Below are 19,101 nucleotides of genomic sequence, written 5' to 3'. Positions count from 1 at the left end.
TTCATTTTATGGCCCAACGTGACTCGAACTCTGATTTTACAAATCGAACAGTGAAGGTTGTGAAGAACTCTACTTTTAAATTTTATTTTGTCGGGGTCACCACTTGTTTCTTTTGAATCTCCTTGTTCTTTGGAAACTATAAGTACTTTCCACCTGGTGGATCCCTTAACTTTAATTCAAGCTGAAAATCTTGAGGCTCTACCACTCGTTACCATTTTTTTTTTTGGAAAGAACTTAAGTTTTGTATTTTTGTCGGGGTCACCACCACTCACTTCTCAGTGAAGTACTTTAAGTGAAAATCCTTTAAAATTGTATATTGACAGCTGTCACCGTTTTTCCATCCCAATCCCTACTCTTCATCCTGCTAATGTCAATGGAAATAGGGAAAAAGTAAATGGCAAAGGACAACAAAGGCAGTCGAAAGGAAAATACCAAGAAAGATAAGGTACAGAGGTGCGACGGAAGGAAGCATTTTAATGTATTTTATTTTTAATACTTTTTCGCTGTGTTTTTTTTAATTAAAAGAAATTAAAATGTAAATTTCGCATTCTCCCCCCTCCATCAGAAGAAGGAGGAGGTATGGGGGAATCTTATTAAAAAACAGCACCGGAAAACATTGAGGATAGAACTTGCGGACGAAATTGAGAGGGAGCGACAACAAAGTGCTGCAAAATAAACCAAAATACAAATGTAAACAACAATTAAATGTTCACTAAGCTAACAATAAACAAGAGCGGGGGGCCAAACTGAAAGGACCGGGGACTTTGGAGTCGAAAGGAAAGAACGAAAGCCTTCGAGGACACCTTCTTCCTTGTGTGTGTGTTTGTGTGTGTGGCAAGGTATTAGGGTGTGGAAGCACATGCTCACTGACATCTGTTGGCTTGCCATTTGTTACTCGCACAAATGCGTTTAAAGGATGCCAGAACATGACAGGCCAGAACAAAGGGATAAACTTGGGAATGTCATGGATGGGAGGACTGCGTCGGACTCAGTCTCTTCTCCTTAATTTATCTAATGGGGCAATACCACTACTTGGTTTATTATTATGAAAATGAATCAAATTTGTTGCCCGTTTGGTCGTAAATTGTTGCCCTAATTGCAGCGTGATTCGGATTTTCCGTTGCTATGCAGGGTCACACTCAGTCACCGTGTATCACACGTAAACCTGGTCACACCGGCAATTTGTCGCACTCGTCCCCGGTCCTGTAAACTGCAGCACGTAGCAAACATGTAGAGAGAACGTGGCCGCATCACTGCACAAATCCAATCAGGAGCATTATTTCCTTGCGTGTGTTTCCATGGGGGGGTCCTTAACTTATTTTGTGGTATCATTAACCTTTAAACTTGGACGCGGATGTGGATGCGGATGGGGATGGGGACGCAGAAGCAGGGAAGCGAGCGAACTGTGTGCAGAAATTGTAAACTTTTGCACTCGCCGCCAAACTTTCCCGCAGCCCCAAACTTTTTTTTTTTTGCACCCACACGGCAAGGGCCACACGGTACATGGAAAATGGGAAATGGAAAATGGGTGCTGGTGGCTGGGTGCGAAGGGCCCAGATACTTATACCCAAGTAAAACGTAAAATTTTTAACTTTATTTTCGATTTTCGTTTGCCGCAAAATCGTATTTGCAGCCCAAAAACTTAATTTGCGCCACCACCAACGAAAACGCCAAAAAGGGAAAACTTTTGCCGCGTTTTCTCTCAACAAAAAGTAGCCTCCAGTTCAGCCAGTTGTATTCGAGAAACCGTAGAATATTTCTACGGTTTTTTTTTTTTAATGCAATCAAGCGGAAATTGATACGTCACCGGCTGCCAAAGCTGCACAAAAGTGTTGCCAAATTGTTGCAAATAAAATTGCTGATATGGAAATTTTATGGGCAACTTTTTCTTGGCTTTCACACGCCGCCACACAAAAATTCACAAACAAAAAACTGAGGGTGAAACTTTATTTTTTTTTTCCACTTTGTGGGCAGGTAAAAAAAAAAAACTAAAAAACAAACTCAGGTGGCAACTGTAACATTTTAAACAAAACTGATATTCGGGGACTTTCTTCTCAAGTGCTTGTAACTTTCAGAAAAAAATAAGAACAAGACGATAAATCAAACAAATGGAATGAATTGGGAATGAAATGTTTCACATTCCGCAGCGTAGCAAGGTCACACTAGACAAGAGTTACCAGCTTTTGGGGCTTTGCTCTCAAGGGTCTTTATCTTATTTTTCACAAAAAAGATACCAATTATTGTTGGAAATCCGTAAATCAGTATTTAAATTATCAGATTAAATAATAAAAAATATAAAAAAAATAATGAAATTAAAGTTTGGCCATCAGTAAGTCCTATAAGTCCTCATCCCCATGATGAGCAGAGACATGGGGATTTTTCGGAGGTGTTGAAACTATGGAACTCACCCTCATGTCGCCGCCACTTCCTGGCGAATAGAATGAAAATGCCCATCAATTTGAAACTTAATCTGGAAGAACAAATAAGCCGCGCCAAAAGTTAAGACCCGAGACTCTGGACTTCTATTCTGGGTACGGGCTCGAAAACAAATGACCAGGGCTTTGGTTTTTTCTTTTGGAACTAGGCCCTCTTCCCCAGCTAGTTGGTCTATTTTATGCAAACAATTTACAGCGTAAATGGCCAACAAGAAGATGAACTGGATGGAGAAGGAAAGAAAAACAACAAAAAAAATTGGAATTTTTCGGTTCGGAATGAAAAACTAGGCGGCGTCTCATGCATAAAACTGAAAATGAAATACAAGGAAAGCCAGCCCAGAAAGCCCAGAGAAATGAAAATGAAAATGCAAGCAATAGATGGACTACAGCCCCAGACTATGCCGACCCCTCCCAAAAACAAGGATAATTGAAATTCACCACAGGGAATCGGGAATGCACTGGCAAGGATACACCAAAAGCAAGGTAATGCCTCAACAAAACCCCCTCCTTCCAGCAAAAAAAAAGGGCAAAAAATTGTAATTGAAATGGAAATGGAAGGACTCCGACAGGATTTGTCGAGGAATTAAGAGATTTGTTAGCAGATTTGATTGCAAAAGTCATATAGTAGTTATGGGATATATAGTCAACTGATCTTAGGGGTCTTCTCTTAACTTGTAGAGTCCTTAAGAAAAGATATGATATCTATCAGCTTTGAAGTAATATCTTTAAAATTATGGGGAAATAATTCCTACTTATAGAGACCTTAAAAGAACGAGTAAGCCATAGGCCCATTAAAGTTTCAGTGTAGTTGCCTTGAAGAATCATGAATTGAGCTCAAGTTGTTTTCCGCATAATTCCGCCAAGAGTCAAGAGTTTTGCCAGTTAGCCAAATATTATTTTCAAGAAATTCCAAGGACCTTTTCACAAGTGCTCCACGGGGCGGGAGTGGAAATAGAAGACGAAGTCGGAGTCGGAGTCATGAATGCATTGAACTTTTGAGTGGCAATTACTTTTCCTTCAGAACTGAAGGAGTATGGAGGCTCCTTCCTTCTTCTAACTGCCCACAATTAACTTAATTAGTATGGAGAGCGAAAAAAAAGGAAAAAAAAAAGGACGAAAAGAAGGTGGTCCTTTTGTATTGTGTGTGTGTGTTATCTGTGTGCTGATGTTTTTGTGCAATTAACTTGATTGCGCCTATAAATATGCAGCACTTGTCTGTGATTATTGCGCGGACTGTTGTGTTCTGCTTTTTGTCCTGGCTTCGCAGGATATTGCTATCGTAGCTCGCCTGGCTGCCTAAAAGTATGCACTAATTGTTATTCCTCAACTGTCTGTAAATCTTCCTTCCATGTCCAAGTCCTTGTCATTGTCGTTGTCTTTGTCTTTGTTATCCTTATCTGAAGTCCTTGAGTCCTTGAGTCTCTCGCTATCAACTGCTAATAGCTTTGGGATATATTTCCTCGGGCTTTATGACAAATGGCTTTCGAGTGCGTTCATCAAACTCTTCACACTCCCAAACACCGGTTAGACATCATAAATCAAGCCCACCGAATTATAAAATAGTCCTTGCTTGCCTTTAAATTGTATCCTTAAAGTATACTTTGATCTTGCAATTGTCCTTCGTGCTGGCGGCAATCGGCTTATCTTTCCATTCGTTTCCATCTATCCATCAGAAGAAGCCTTCCAAACTAATAGTGGGCGTGACGTGATGTCTAACTAGCTAGCATCCTTGGGATGTCCTTTCTTCTTTTTTTTTTTTGCTTTGTATCTTTTAGATAGATCCTAGTCCTTTCTGGTGTGCCTTGTCTATCCTGTCGCTCCTGTTTGGCATTGTTAATCTTTAACCTGAGTCCTAATCCGTGCGTCATGATTGAACGCAGCAGCTGCGTGGTTGGCTTCCTTGGTGTTTTTTCTTTTCCATGTCCTGCCTTGGCTGTTGCCAGGACGAAAGCACATGATGCGCCAACATTGTCTAATCTGATTGCAAGCGATGTGTACTTGCCTCTCCTGCCAATTTGTGTCAATTTAGATGATGGCTTAACTTCCACGGCTGCTTAAAGCTGCTTAATTAGCAAGTGCAGGTAGCAGGTAGCAGGTACCAGGTGGCAGATGGCAGGTGGAAGTGCATCTGCCGTCATGTCCTTGGCACATTATCCCTAATCAGCCAGCCAGCCAGTCACGACCCCAAAGGGCACATTAACCATCTCCAGAGAACTTGCCACCAAAACTAAAATATTTCAAGAAACTTAACAATTTTCTTGTAAAAATTTTAAAATCAATATTGAATTTTTGTGGCATGTAAAGAGAAGATAAAACCCTGTGGCAGTGGCTGAGAATTCGTTGGTCCCCCACTGGGGAGTGTGTGTGTGCTTGTGGCAAGTTAATGACACACCTTAACCCATGTTAACCTACTTTTTCATGTTGTGGTTATTCTTGTTGTGCTTGTTGGCTCTTTCCACTTGACCTAAAGCCAAAAAAAAAACCACAAACAAAAAGTGGGGAGAAAAGTGGCGGCCATGGTGCGTTTTATTTATTTTCTAGAGGACTGGCCTTCGTGCAATTGACATGAATTTTCCCCAAAAAGAGAAAAACCACCATAGGTGGCCTACTTTTTAGTCACTCATCTTGTCCATCCTGCCGAGCATTATTATTTCTGCTATTTAAACCGGGTTTTTCTTTAAAGCTTAATGCCTGGCAATTAATATAAAGTTCCATTAGGAGGTGGGAGCTGGAGAGCTCCACTATACGCTTAGCACGCACCAGTTACTATCTCTTAATTATGCAAAATGCAAAAGCGCAAGGGGAATAGCCAGAAAAAATATAAACAATAGCCAGCCAAGGTAATAAATTTAAGTCACGTGTTTACCAGAAGATACCTAAGGGTTGGCGAGAAACTAGCCAAACCTCTGCCCAACGGACACTTTGTGCACAGGGTTTTGTTTTTATTTTTGAAAATAGTCTAGTCTAATAGCTTCTTACATATATCAACTGTTTTGTACATTTTGGAGTCTCTTTTACATGAAATACCTAAAATTTACCGAATTACTATGTAATCCTCTCTTTAACGGACACTTTGCGGACATAGTTTTTGTTTTTTGATAATAGTATAGTATTCTCATAGTTTCTACACATTTATTAGCTTTTTTGGTTAATATTTTAGTCTTTTGTTTATTAATTAGCTAAACAAGTGGGCATATCTAAGTCTAATCCTTTAATCTAATCCTCATATCCGCATATCTAATCCTCTCTTCAGCGGACACTTTTAACGGGCAAGGCTTGTATAGACTTTCAAGAACCTAAAAACATCATATTTTAGTTTATTTTGATTCATATTTTAGTTTCTTGTTCATTCAAAACCTTTTGATCGAGTAACAAAGTAATCCTCTCTTTAACGGACACTTTTAACGGACAAGGTTATTTTTATAGATAAAAGTATATTTAGTCTTCTAATTGTTTCCTACATTTATCAGCCTTTTCTGAGGATATTATAGCCACTTGGTTAATAAATCCTTTTGATGATATCTTATAAAAATGTGATCCTCCCTTTAGCGGACACTTTAACGGACAAAGCTTTTTTTTTCAACATAAGTGAGCCTTTTTTCCAATAATTTCCTACTTTTATCAGCTTTTTTTAAGGATATTATAGCCAAACGATCGAGTAACAAAGTAATCCTCTCTTTAACGGACACTTTTAACGGACAAATGATGTTTTTTTGGGATAATCCCAATAGCATCTAACTAATAGTATATATTACCTTATGATATCCCCTATTATAGTCCCTTCTTCACCAAACACCCAAACAAAACCGAATAACTAAGTAAACCTCTCACTAACGGACACCAACCGAGTAAGGCATTAAGGCTACTCTTTGTGCTACTTTGTTGTTTTGTAAAATCCTCACAATAGCTTGAAAACTTGCCGTACATTACATTACAGGACAAGACAAGGAGTCCTTTGAAGGACTCATTTAGCAAAAAGAATAGAACAATAGCTTGCAACATCCAGTGGCAACGAAAAGTGCAACCAACAATGCAACAAAGAGTTGCAAAATAAAAGGATTAAGCTAAAGGACTGACTGACTGCTGCTCTTCTCAAGTCTCAAGTCATCTATATATATATGCTATTTAAAATTATTAAACGGTGTGAAGATATTAATAAAATGGAATTGCATAAAGTGTGAAATGGAAAATGTGGAAAATGTGTGAAAAATATGAAATATGAAATGTGGAATGATAGCTTGCCCAGAAGACTTGTGGCCTTCATTTGTCTTCCTCAGCTGGTGTATCCGCTTCCGGTCTTATTCCAGACTCCAGCTCCAGCTTCTACTTCTTCATTCTTCAGCTTGTTAAGCATAATTAAAATCACAGAGAAGGATGGATATATTTAAAAGAAAAGAGATAGATAGATGAAGCAAGTAGCAAGTAACGTTGAGTGAGTGAGTGTGATTAAGAGATTGCAAATTGTTTTTGTCATTGTTGGGTGGTGATGGTGATGGTGATGGTGGAAAAAGGATGATGGTCCTTTAACGTCCCTCTCGCTCCTCTGGCACTCTGGCTCTGTCCCTCATTTAACTCTTCTTCTTTCCGCAATTAAATTGACCGTTAAGCTGGCTGAAGGGAGTGAGTGAGACGGTCACAGGACGGTCACTGGACGGTTACGAAAAACAAACATGAACGGCGAAAAAATTGAATTGTTGAACGTGCCATGCACCATTTACAGATGCATTTACCTCAACCTTTAAGTGCTTCTCTCTCTTTCTTAGCTAGCTGTCTCTTTTTGGGGTCTGTCTTGCTCTTGTCTGTATACCCTTTCAAGGGGGTTAACTAATTAGCTGGCGGATGTCCGCTATTTTGTCCGTTATGGAGAGGTTTATTTAAGATTTGGGGTTCTATTAAGTCCTGGGTCTGGAAATTTAAATCTTAGGCTTATAGTTGTGCTTAGATTTCATAAACCATAACAATTTTGTTTATAATTCCACTCTTAAGCCTCTGTCCGCGAATTTGTCCGCTAGAGAGAATAAAGGCAAACATTTTTGTTTTCGGTAGAGAAAAAACTTGGATTATAATGAATAAATTTTAATAATCTTAAAACCTATAATAAAAAATAAAAGCTATCTTTTCTTTACTCACTATACCCAAAAATTCTTGTCCGTTAGCTGTCCGCTTAAGAGAATATAAGCATAGATGTGGGCTTTTCAGAAGTGTTGCAACTTCAAATTAAACAAATAAACCTCAAAAATTGTAGAATCTATTATAAAAAATAGAAGACCTTTAACTTCTTTACCTATAAAACCCTAAAATCACTGTCCGCTAGTGTCCGCTCAAGAGAATATCAGTAGAAATCTCTCAAAATACAAAGTATTTTAGTAAAAAAAAGAGTATATTCCGACTTCCTCAAACAAATATCCTTAATCATTATGTCCTTACGAGTCTTTAATGAGTTCCAAGCAAAAAAAAAAATAGAATAGAATGGGAGGCAGGTTTTGGTGCATTCGTTATGCAAATGTTTTAGCCCCATTGAGTTTGATGGGCGGCCATAAATGTAATTATAATGTGCATTCCATGCAGATATGTACATAACTGCATAAGTACATTAATGCGTTTGCCGATATGGTGAGTGGACAGTGGATTGTGGAGGGCTCTCTCTTCATTGATGATTCGCCATCAAATAATGTATAATGAATAATGCATGATCGCTTTCCTTAATCAACGACCAACAACGAGCGACATTTAATTTTAATTTTAATTAATTTTGTCAGCCTGCCCCCTGAATGAAAGGGTAATCCAGGGGATTGGTAATCCATCCGTTTACGAATTACTGATTACTGAAATCCAAAGTAAATACATAAATACATATGTATATGATATATACTATGATGGTACCATATACTGGTTGTGGATGCAGGTGGTACTGCTGTGGATTGTGTGGATTATTGGACATCTGCTCGAAGGGGTTTTCTATCCATTGGAGTCAGTGTTTGGCCAACAGACATTGGGCAACGTTGTAAGATGTTCCTGGGATTTTTGGTGAATCTATTCGGTTGTGGGCGCAAGAAGAAGGAGTCACCGGTTCTTCCCTTACCGCCGCCAGTGGTTTATGATAGTTTCGAATGGCCCAAATCACCGGAGATTATTATAATCAAAGTGCAATCACCGATCCGGCGCCTGGCCACCCCATCCCCAACTCTAACTATCACACCCTGCCCGAGTCCGATTTCGAGTCGCAGCCCCTCACCCACACCCACTCCCATGCCCGATGCTACGCCCACACCACCAATGATATTTCACACCATCCTCAATCCCATGGAGCTGTATACGTTGTACTGGGAGGAGGAGGAGGGCTTCGATGATCCCCGATTGCCGGAATTGTTTATCTGACCACCCAACACCCATTCGGTTTAATTAAAACTCTATTTTTTTAATATTTTTTTTCCATAATCCAATTACGGGAAAAGGCAAAAAACCAAATGACAACAAATGGCATAATGGCCAGACAAACGAATAGAAAAAAATAGACTCGCAATAGTCTATGCAAAATAAATTATAAAAAAATATATCACAATATAATACAAAGCAAAATGCAAACAAACAATGCAATAAAATTCAATTACAACAACATTTTTAATTAACTTTTTTGCAATCAAAAAACACTCTCAACCAGCCAGACAAAAACATATGAAAATCCATGAAAGTCAATGGCATTTCATATTGGATTACTTACTGATTCGGAATCGGTTTTGGATTACTTGTGTATATCGTTTATTATTTGGTCAAGTGCCTCAATCCATTAAACAGAAGCCTAAAATGTTTATTTTAATGAGATATATTATATTACCTATATAGGGAATGGGATAAAGGGATACATTTTCCATTGTTTGTGGATACTTTGCTGACTAGAGTTACTAAATGGGTGTGGGTTTAGTTTGTTTTCGATTGAAGCTTTTATTTCTAACTCATTTAAGATTATTTATGTTTCTTTTTGGTGTCAAGTTTATTTTCATTATTGATGAATAAATGATATTATTAAATGCAAACTATTAAAGTATTGTTGAGAGTTTTTGGTGAGAACTTTGGGTGGTTGTTTAAAGTGGAGAGTTAATTATATTAAAATCATTATTAGGCCTATGCCTACTTAATATATTACTTATACGTTCAGTGCTATACAGTTTTATTTATAATATTTATTAGTAAAAATATGGACATAGTTTGTGATTAAATACATAAAAGGTTATAATTTTAGAGGTATTATTTTACCACAAACCTTAAATAACACGTATACGCCATGTAGGTTTATGAAGAGTTCTGAAAAACACCCCCCAAAATAACTGAAAACTCATGTTTATTAAAGGTAACTTTTAAAACAAAATATTACATATTTCTTCACAAAAAATACTCTTAAAAACATTAATTTTTAGAAATATTCTTCAACAAATATTAAATATCACGTATACGCCATGAAGGTGGGTTTTAACGAAGAGTTTTGAAACATTTCTTAAAAAAAAAACTACAAACAAGTAACTAAAAATTCTATTGACTTAAAATCTAACAAATATTAAATATTTTGATCTTAAATCCCTCCTAAAAATACTACTTAATTTTCAGAAATATTCCAAAAAGAAGAAATTTAAATATTACGAGTATATAAAGTTGCTAACCCAAGAAAATTCCCCCACAAAAAGCTACTAAAAATCCTCGTGTTTAGTCAATTTTAAAAGCAAAAGACTTCACAATTTTTAACAAAAAACCTTAAAAAACAAAATTTTAAAAATATAACTTTGTATATACAATATCTTAGCCCTATAGCCTTTAAAAACTTTCTCCATTACAAAGAAAAGAAAGTCATTCAAGTGGGATACTGGGATTCGCAATCGGTTAAAGGTGAAATGGGCGGCTATTTTGCCGACTATCAAGATCCTTTTTGTAGCACACCCACCCCCCGTTAACCCATTTTACTGTTATCTGTTGAAACAAACGGATAAGGGCGAAAGCCACCGAAAATATTCACCCACAATCGAGGAAAAACGACAAGTTTTAGTGCGACATTCGGCGGCGCAACTTTTGTCGCGAAGTGGAAGAAGACACCTCTAAACCGACTCTAATGGCCAAAAGTCACCTACCACCTGGACCTCCTGGAAAGTAGGGGTTGGAGTAGTAGTAATACCAGTTGCAACTAACACCCATTGTGAGCCATTTGTTTTGCGGGCGAATTGCAGTCGTGGCTGCGAAATTACATTTTCCAGGCGTACTGTTTTAGTTTCGCGGTGATTTTGCTCGCTCATTGTTTGCTTTTCTGTTTCGGTTTTCTATTTTCCTGTCTTTTGTGGCAAAAGTTGTAAAAGTTGTTTGGTTGTTTGGCTGTTTGGCTGTTTCCCACTCTAAAGTGTCTGAAGAAACACAGTCTTCCTCTAGCCTCTTACCAATTAATGCCAAATGTTTCGGGCTTAAAGCTCAAACTGTTTCCTTTCCCCTCAATTAACTACCAAATTGGTTGCCACACACCCAACACTACACCCACCTACGATTTCGATTGGGGATTAATGGGATCTACATAAGGGTGGTGGTGGGCGTGGACTGGCAATCCTCAAAGTCCACAATCTTTTCACGCACGCCATCCAATCCGGGGCCTAACTTTCTGCCTTTGAGATTTTCATTTAATCCATTAGTTTTGGTCAACTTTTCTCTCCAACTCCAGAAATAAATAAAACTTACCCTTAAAGGGGGGTATTTTTTATACAAAAATATTTATAATTGGTTAGTTAATGAGTTTATTATTAAAAAAGTTATTTAATCTTTAGAAATCGATTTAAATATTAAAACTTAATATAACCAAAACCCCATTTAAAACTCTATTATAATTTATTTAAATATTAAAAAAATATATGTTATAATATATATCCCACCCCTTTAAAACTGATCGGGAATATGTCGGTTAGTGGAAGACTCTCCAGCTTCGATGTCAGGACCTCCGAAAATTTCATCATGCCGCTCCAAAGCCTCATAGGAGATACGCAAGTCCCGGGACAAAGGTCGTATGCAAGTTCCTGTAAAACCGGAAGTTGAACCCACACCGGAAGTCGAGTTGGGCAGCGTGGCCGAACGTTGCTTATCCTTGTTGCTCTTCCGGCGCTGATCTCGCGACAAGGTCTTGTTCTGAATATCCTTGCCAACTTGCTCGTAGGCATCGTCCAGATGATGCCGCCGATGTGTGGAACTGGTATAGTCAGTATCCGAGTTATCCTGGGACCTGATGCACGAAAAGAAATCACTAAGAGTGCACATTATTGAGCCGATTTTAATTCTGATGGATTTAATCTGAAGATCTTTTGGTTTTATAGAGACTTCTTGGATTGTTTTAATCTTTTTTATGATCATGATGGGCCGCCCGACAGCTGTTTTTGGCCTCAAGAGTCATTTAACGACCATGAAGTGGTTCGGTGCCAGGTGTCTCTCCAACTCTATTCATCATCAGTGTTGCAATATCTATGAATGGGATAAAGGAGGCTGGCTTTTGACAGCCATCAATCAATGGCTTTTCCCCCCCACTTTTCCGGAGTGGCCACTTGAATGGCATAAAAAGCGGAAATTAATGCACTTAAGGCATTCAAAATAGACGAGATCCTGTAGACTTTTAAGCTCTGGGCTTGGGCCACTTGGGTGATTAATTGCCAGAGGGAATGATGGCCTCTTGAAGAGCAACGAACATCCCCCAACCCCCCAGCCGGATGTCTTTTAACCTTCCGTAATGGCACCTCATTGAGCAGTTAAAAGCGCGCATCCTTACAGCCTCCGCCTTTGTTGGGGAAAATGTCCTGCCAACGATGATTATTGTAATGGCTTTGAAAGCCTGAACAGGTGCAAAAATATATCCCCAGGCCATGAATTGTATTACCCCGAAGCGCATTATCCTTATTAACCGCAAATTGTGTGTCATTTCCCATGATTGATTCATTGATGGATAAGCGAGGGTGTCTATTTTTTCGTGGGGTGGTGGGGGAGGGATCTGCCAGAAAATAGACAAGGCTCAGGGGTTGGGAGGAAAATAGGAAAAACTGTGACACAGAAACCTCAAAAACCGCAGTACTGCCGCCATCTATGGAGCAGTTGTAGTTACTCACCATGGCCAAATACAGGGAAATTGGTAAGTGTCTTGGCTATGAACAGAGTGGTGGTTAGGTTGGTGCATTGGCTAAGAAGGGAAAATAACAGTGTGTCTTGGCTAAAAATTAGTTGAAAATAATTTAAAAAAATATTATTTCTTATTAAATATTATTAAAATAAAAATGTATAATTATTATAAAAAAAGTTGTAAAATAATATTAAAAATGCCTAGAAACCTCTTCAGGAATAAATCACAAAAAAAACCCTATTTTTAAAGCTTTAAATTTCCTTTAAAATAAATAAACATTAATATTAAATATTTGTTTACCTTTTCCACTTCATTAAACCCCATTTACGTTTTCCAAACTCCCCTGTGAAATCATGTAGAAATCATAATTCCAAAATTACCGATAAGAACTAATCGTTTCCCCCCCTTTTTATGTCCAAAATCATGGAATCTAACTCCCAGATAGACACTGTCTATTAGCCCCATGATTTCCAGCATTTAAGTAACTTGCAACAGATAGGAAAATATCCATCCACCAGCTTGAGTTTTCCAACCAAGTTTTCTCATTTTTCTCATTTTTTTTTTTATTTCAGCTAACGGAGCTGGAACAGCGCGTCATCGAAGCGGAAGAACGCGCCGAGGAAGCCGAAGATAAGGTAAGCCATTAAATGACTGGCATTTAGAACCCAAACCTCAAACATCTAAACCCAAACCCCAACCCCAACCCCATCATCCACTGGCAGTCTGCCACCCTTGACCCCCGACCCCAACCTCCCCTTTTTATTGTGGGAATTAAAACAAGGATAAACAGACATTAGAGGAGTCTTTCAGGAGCTCCGCACAATAGCCACACCATTAAAGAGCGCTTTAAAGCGCCGTGTTATTAAAGAGGTGAGTTTTTCCGATGGCTCCTGGTGGGGGAGGGCTGCCCGAACGGGGGCTGTTCGCCAACAGCTGTGCTCCACAACATTTGCTGGTCGAAAAACAACGTAAAGTTGTCACCAGCTCGGGCGGCAGGAAAACAATTGCGTAATATACAATTGCCAAAACATGGCGAGATGTTTTTAGAGGAAAAAGGATACCCTTTCCTATAAGAGTCCATACCAAAAATCGAAAATTATTGAAACAACATTTTGTTGAGGTTTTCTAATTGAGATTGATGGGGAATCGATCCACCAATCATTTAAGGTATTCCGTTTATAAATCGGATAAGAATTGGCTGAGATATAGACATGGCAAGGGCCAGATATGGAAATCTAGCATTTTCCCAAGGGGTACCATCAGAAAATTTTGAAAAAAATCTGAAAAATATTTTGTTCTCAGATTTTGATGCAGATATGTGGGGAATCGATCCACAAATCGTTTAAGGTATTTCGTTTAAGAATTGGATAAGAATTGACTGAGATATAGACATGGCAAGGGCCAGATAGGGAAATCTAGCATTTTCCTAGGGGTAACATCAGAAAATTTTGGAAAAAAATCTGAAAAATATTTTGTTCTCAGATTTTAATGCAGATTTGCGGAGAATCGATCCACAAATCGATTAAGATATTCCGTTTAAGAATCGGATAAGAATTGGGTGAGATATAGTCATGACAAGGACCAGATATGGAAATCCAGCATTTTCCTAGATATGGAAATCCAGCATTTTCCTAGGGGTGCCATCAGAAAATTTTGAAAAAAATCTAAAAAATATTTTGTTCTCAGATTTTGATGCAGATTTGTGGAGAATCGATCCACAATTCGTTTAAGGTATTCCGTTTAAGAATCGGATAAGAATTGACTAGTCATGGCAAGGGCCACATAGGGAAATCCAGCATTTTCCAAGGGAAACCATCAGAAAATTTTGAAAAAAATCTAAAAAATATTGTGTTCTCAGATTTTCATGCATACTTGTGGAGCATCAATCCACAAATCGTTTAAGGTATTCCGTTTAAGAATCGGATAAGAATTGACTGAGATATAGTCATGGCAAGGGCCACATAGGGAAATCCAGCATTTTCCTAGATATGGAAATCCAGCATTTTCCAAGGGGACCATCAGAAAATTTTGAAAAAAAATCTAAAAAATACTTTGTTCTCAGATTTTCATGCAGATTTGTGGAGAATCGATCCAGAAATCGTTTAAGGTATTCCGTTTAAGAATCGGATAAGAATTGGCTGAGATATAGACATGCCAAGGGCCAGATAGGAAAATCCAGCATTTCCCTAGGGGTACCATCAGAAAATTTTGAAAAAAATCGAAAAAATATTTTGTTCTCAGATTTTGATGCAGATTTGCGGAGAATCGATCCACAATTCGTTCAAGGTATTCCGTTTAAGAATCGGATAAGAATTGGCTGAGATATAGACATGCCAAGGGCCAGATAGGAAAATCCAGCATTTCCCTAGGGGTACCATCAGAAAATTTTGAAAAAAATCTGAAAAATATTTTGCTCTCAGATTTTGATGCAGATTTGCGAAGAATCGATCCACAAATCGTTTGAGGTATTCCGTTTAAGAATCGGATAAGAATTGCCTGAGATATAGACATGCCAAGGGCCAGATAGGGAAATCCAGCCTTTTCCTAGGAGTACCATCAGAAAATTTTGAAAAAAATCTGAAAAATATTTTGCTCTCAGATTTTGATGCAGATTTGCGGAGAATCGATCCACAAATCGTTTGAGGTATTCCGTTTAAGAATCGGATAAGAATTGCCTGAGATATAGACATGCCAAGGGCCAGATAGGGAAATCCAGCATTTTTGTAGGGGTACCATCAGAAAATATTGAAAATAATCTGAAAAATATTTTGTTCTCAGATTTTGATGCAGATTTGTGGAGAATCGATCCACAAATCGTTTGAGGTATTCCGTTTAAGAATCGGATAAGAATTGCCTGAGATATAGACATGCCAAGGGCCAGATAGGGAAATCCAGCATTTTTCTGTACCATCAGAAAATATTGAAAATAATCTGAAAAATATTTTGTTCTCAGATTTTGATGCAGATTTGTGGAGAATCGATCCACAAATCGTTTGAGGTATTCCGTTTAAGAATCGGATAAGAATTGCCTGAGATATAGACATGCCAAGGGCCAGATAGGGAAATCCAGCATTTTCCTAGGGGTACCATCAGCAAATTTTGAAAAAAATCGAAAAAATATTTTGTTCTCAGATTTTGATGCAGATTTGTGGAGAATCGATCCACAAATCGTTTGAGGTATTCCGTTTAAGAATCGGATAAGAATTGCCTGAGATATAGACATGCCAAGGGCCAGATAGGGAAATCCAGCATTTTTGTAGGGGTACCATCAGAAAATATTGAAAATAATCTGAAAAATATTTTGTTCTCAGATTTTGATGCAGATTTGTGGAGAATCGATCCACAAATCGTTTGAGGTATTCCGTTTAAGAATCGGATAAGAATTGCCTGAGATATAGACATGCCAAGGGCCAGATAGGGAAATCCAGCATTTTTGTAGGGGTACCATCAGAAAATATTGAAAATAATCTGAAAAATATTTTGTTCTCAGATTTTGATGCAGATTTGTGGAGAATCGATCCACAAATCGTTTGAGGTATTCCGTTTAAGAATCGGATAAGAATTGCCTGAGATATAGACATGCCAAGGGCCAGATAGGGAAATCCAGCATTTTTGTAGGGGTACCATCAGAAAATTTTGAAAAAAATCTGAAAAATATTTTGCTCTCAGATTTTGATGCAGATTTGTGGAGAATCGATCCACAAATCGTTTGAGGTATTCCGTTTAAGAATCGGATAAGAATTGCCTGAGATATAGACATGCCAAGGGCCAGATAGGGAAATCCAGCATTTTCCTAGGGGTACCATCAGCAAATTTTGAAAAAAATCGAAAAAATATTTTGTTCTCAGATTTTGATGCAGATTTGTGGAGAATCGATCCACAAATCGTTTGAGGTATTCCGTTTAAGAATCGGATAAGAATTGCCTGAGATATAGACATGCCAAGGGCCAGATAGGGAAATCCAGCATTTTCCAAGGGGACCATCAGAAAATTTTGAAAAAAATCGAAAAAATATTTAGTTCTCAGATTTTAATGCAGATTTGCGTAGAATCGATCTGCAAATCGTTTAAGATATCTCACATAAGGATCAGGTGGATATTAAGTGAGATATGGTCTTGGCAATGGACCCTAATCGAGGCCCCAAAAATGGTAGTGAATATTTTGGGAGAATTTTTTTGTTCGACGCCTGGAAAGGGCTATGGGTAATGGCAGATGACACATCGTGTTTAGCTTGGTACACAGAACATAAATCGACTTCCGTTCAGTGTCGCTTGGCAGCATCCACCGTCCTCGTCCCTGGACGCCCGCCCATCCCCCTTCAGTCGCCCCACCTCTTCAACCGGAAATAAACATTAATGCAGGCACTGCGTTGGAGTTCGTGCGGTTGCAAGCGAAACGGAGCTTTAGACAGCCTCCCCTCTGTTGAAAATAAAACTACCCCATCAGTAGCAAGGACATACACACACGACCCTCCATCCCTCCCCCCCTCTCCCTCTCCGATTACCTGATCCATCCTCCTTATATTCTCGTAGTCCTGGCGATGCTTTCAATATCAAATCCGCATTGTTTGCATTAACAAGTCCCCGGAGGCTGTTCGGTTTGCCAAACGCAACACCCCAAAAAACAAGCGAAATGCAAATATTTACACCCCCACCTTGAAAATGCCATCTACACTAAGAGAAAATAATAAGCAATTATAAAAATAATTTATAATAAAAATAGGGAGCCTATCTTAAAGTTAAGATAGATCCTTTTCTAACTCTTACTTAATTTTAATATTTTAAAAATGATCATAAGCTTTTTCTCTCAGTGCTTTATTTAACTCCCCAAACCCAGATCCTTGGGCCTATCTCTCTCAGTTACCGTTGCCAGGCCGTGTTTGCCTTTGGCTTCCTTGGCCACCTCAAGCCACCAAGCCTGCTCCGCCGGATTGTTGAGCAAAAACCCGGAACCGGGTAACGGGAATACTATACTACAGAATGCAGAGCCCAAAATCCGGAACTTGGAACCCCAAAAAAAAAAAAAACACCACTGGGCCCAACCACTGTGACAAATTGAATTCTTGTTACTTTGTTTGCGTCGAGATTAAATTCATGTACAAACACGTGGATTGTTAACTAGCCACCCCCTTTTTAAGACCGATTTTCCTCGGTCCAACCCCTTTCCGGGGGGATAGACAGTATGGTATGGTATATGGTGTTTTTTAGCCAAGTCGTTAACACAGCCGCATTACTTATGCTTCAATTAGTCGTCGTGGGGCTTTAAACGGGTTAACTCATTAGAACTATTATGGAAAGTGTCAGGGGGGCTTTAAAGGAGTGGATATTAAAAATGATTGATGGATTTCTGTAGAAGAGGGTCTTAGGAATAACAAAGCCTACTGGATTAGCTTTTATTAGCTTCTTTGGGGGGGTTGTGAAGCATTAACTCTGCTTTTTTTAAGATTAGGAATTTCAAAAAAAGGTCTGAGGGGAAATAAGACCTTATATATTCTATAAAGAAAAGTATGAATAGTATAATAATTGTGTATAATAGGTATTTCTTTAGAACTATAAGTAGTATACATAAAACATAAAAAAATAATACATTTTATAGGCTCTTTATAAAAACTCTGTAGTACTACTAGTATCTAGTAAAGAGTAGATACTGGAAACTAGTAGATAACCTAGTGTGTTCCCATATAAGTACATAATATATACTTTTTTCAAAACTTAAATTCGGACGTTTTTGGGAAAAATTCTTTGGATTTTTTAACACTTTAGGACCTTATAAGACCTCAAAAAACTTATAACTATTCATAACCATGAATATAATAATGATATTTTAATGATTTCTTTCTCTACAAGTCCTACAAACAGTCCCAATAGTACTACTAATAATCACAAAATCCTTCATAAGAAGTTTTTTAAGAATAATTTTATTATAGAGAGATATTATAAGAGATATCCGAGATTATAACCCCTTATAGAAACTCTAAAGTCTATATTAAAGACCACAAATATTTAAATAAAATGGCATTCCTTCCAGCCAGTACTATTCCAATACCCCAAAACTTTCAAAGAATTCTCTAACCTCAATTATCAAATTATAGAAGAAAAAAAACTGAAACTGTAAAACCCTCGAAAACTTAATAAAATTAAATGTGTAGTCCTTACAATAACCATTTAACTTTCAATTCAATTTCCTTAAATGCCAAAAAGGACTCCAAAAATTGGGGGTGAGCCCCCCACCCCACACTCCTTGAGTCAATATTTAGGCAACCCTTCTGGCCCTGTCAAGGTCAGAGGTTGCAGGCTCTCATATTCATGGCCCCCCCGCCGCCCCATCTCCTCCCTTTTGATTATTTATCCTTTGCCGTCAGGACAAGCTGTTGCCGTTAACTGTTAACTTAGGAAAAGGGTTCAAATACGCCCCCGGTCGCCTCCGTCCCCCCAACCCATATCCTGCCGCCTTATCGCATTAATTATGCATTACAAAACGAAAATGTAAACATGAGAACACTTTGAAATGCCTCGACGCGGCCAATTAGGAGTTTTCGAA

The 19,101-nt window shown here is 38.2% G+C and overlaps 2 protein-coding genes across 9 annotated transcripts in view; one reads left to right on the top strand and one right to left on the bottom strand.

The window, feature by feature from the left end:
* Positions 1 to 19,101, top strand: part of LOC108128862 (uncharacterized protein CG43867) — a 104,737-nt gene that overhangs the window by 62,177 nt on the left and 23,459 nt on the right. For 7 of the 8 annotated variants that reach the window (XM_017246764.3, XM_017246730.3, XM_017246722.3 and 4 more), the window contains one exon: positions 13,134 to 13,196. In XM_017246764.3, the coding sequence (XP_017102253.2) occupies positions 13,134 to 13,196 (63 nt within the window). Of the gene's footprint in view, positions 1 to 13,131; positions 13,197 to 19,101 lie in introns of all 8 variants that reach the window. The other variant, XM_070282884.1, reaches the window with a different exon arrangement.
* Positions 11,244 to 11,732, bottom strand: LOC108128975 (uncharacterized). Its single transcript, XM_017246869.3, has one exon. The coding sequence runs from the start codon at positions 11,712 to 11,714 to the stop codon at positions 11,340 to 11,342; it is 375 nt and encodes a 124-aa protein (XP_017102358.1). The 5' UTR covers positions 11,715 to 11,732; the 3' UTR covers positions 11,244 to 11,339.

Source organism: Drosophila bipectinata, chromosome XL, assembly GCF_030179905.1.
Source record: "Drosophila bipectinata strain 14024-0381.07 chromosome XL, DbipHiC1v2, whole genome shotgun sequence".
Classification (NCBI taxonomy): Eukaryota; Metazoa; Arthropoda; class Insecta; order Diptera; family Drosophilidae; genus Drosophila; species Drosophila bipectinata.
The sequence above is the reverse complement of the archived record's forward strand: the minus strand, read 5'-3'. Positions and strand labels throughout refer to the sequence as shown.

Coding starts and splice junctions, on each gene's coding strand:
- LOC108128975 (XM_017246869.3), bottom strand. CDS start 11,714: ATGTGCACTCTTAGTGATTTCTTTTCGTGCATCAGGTCCCAGGATAAC.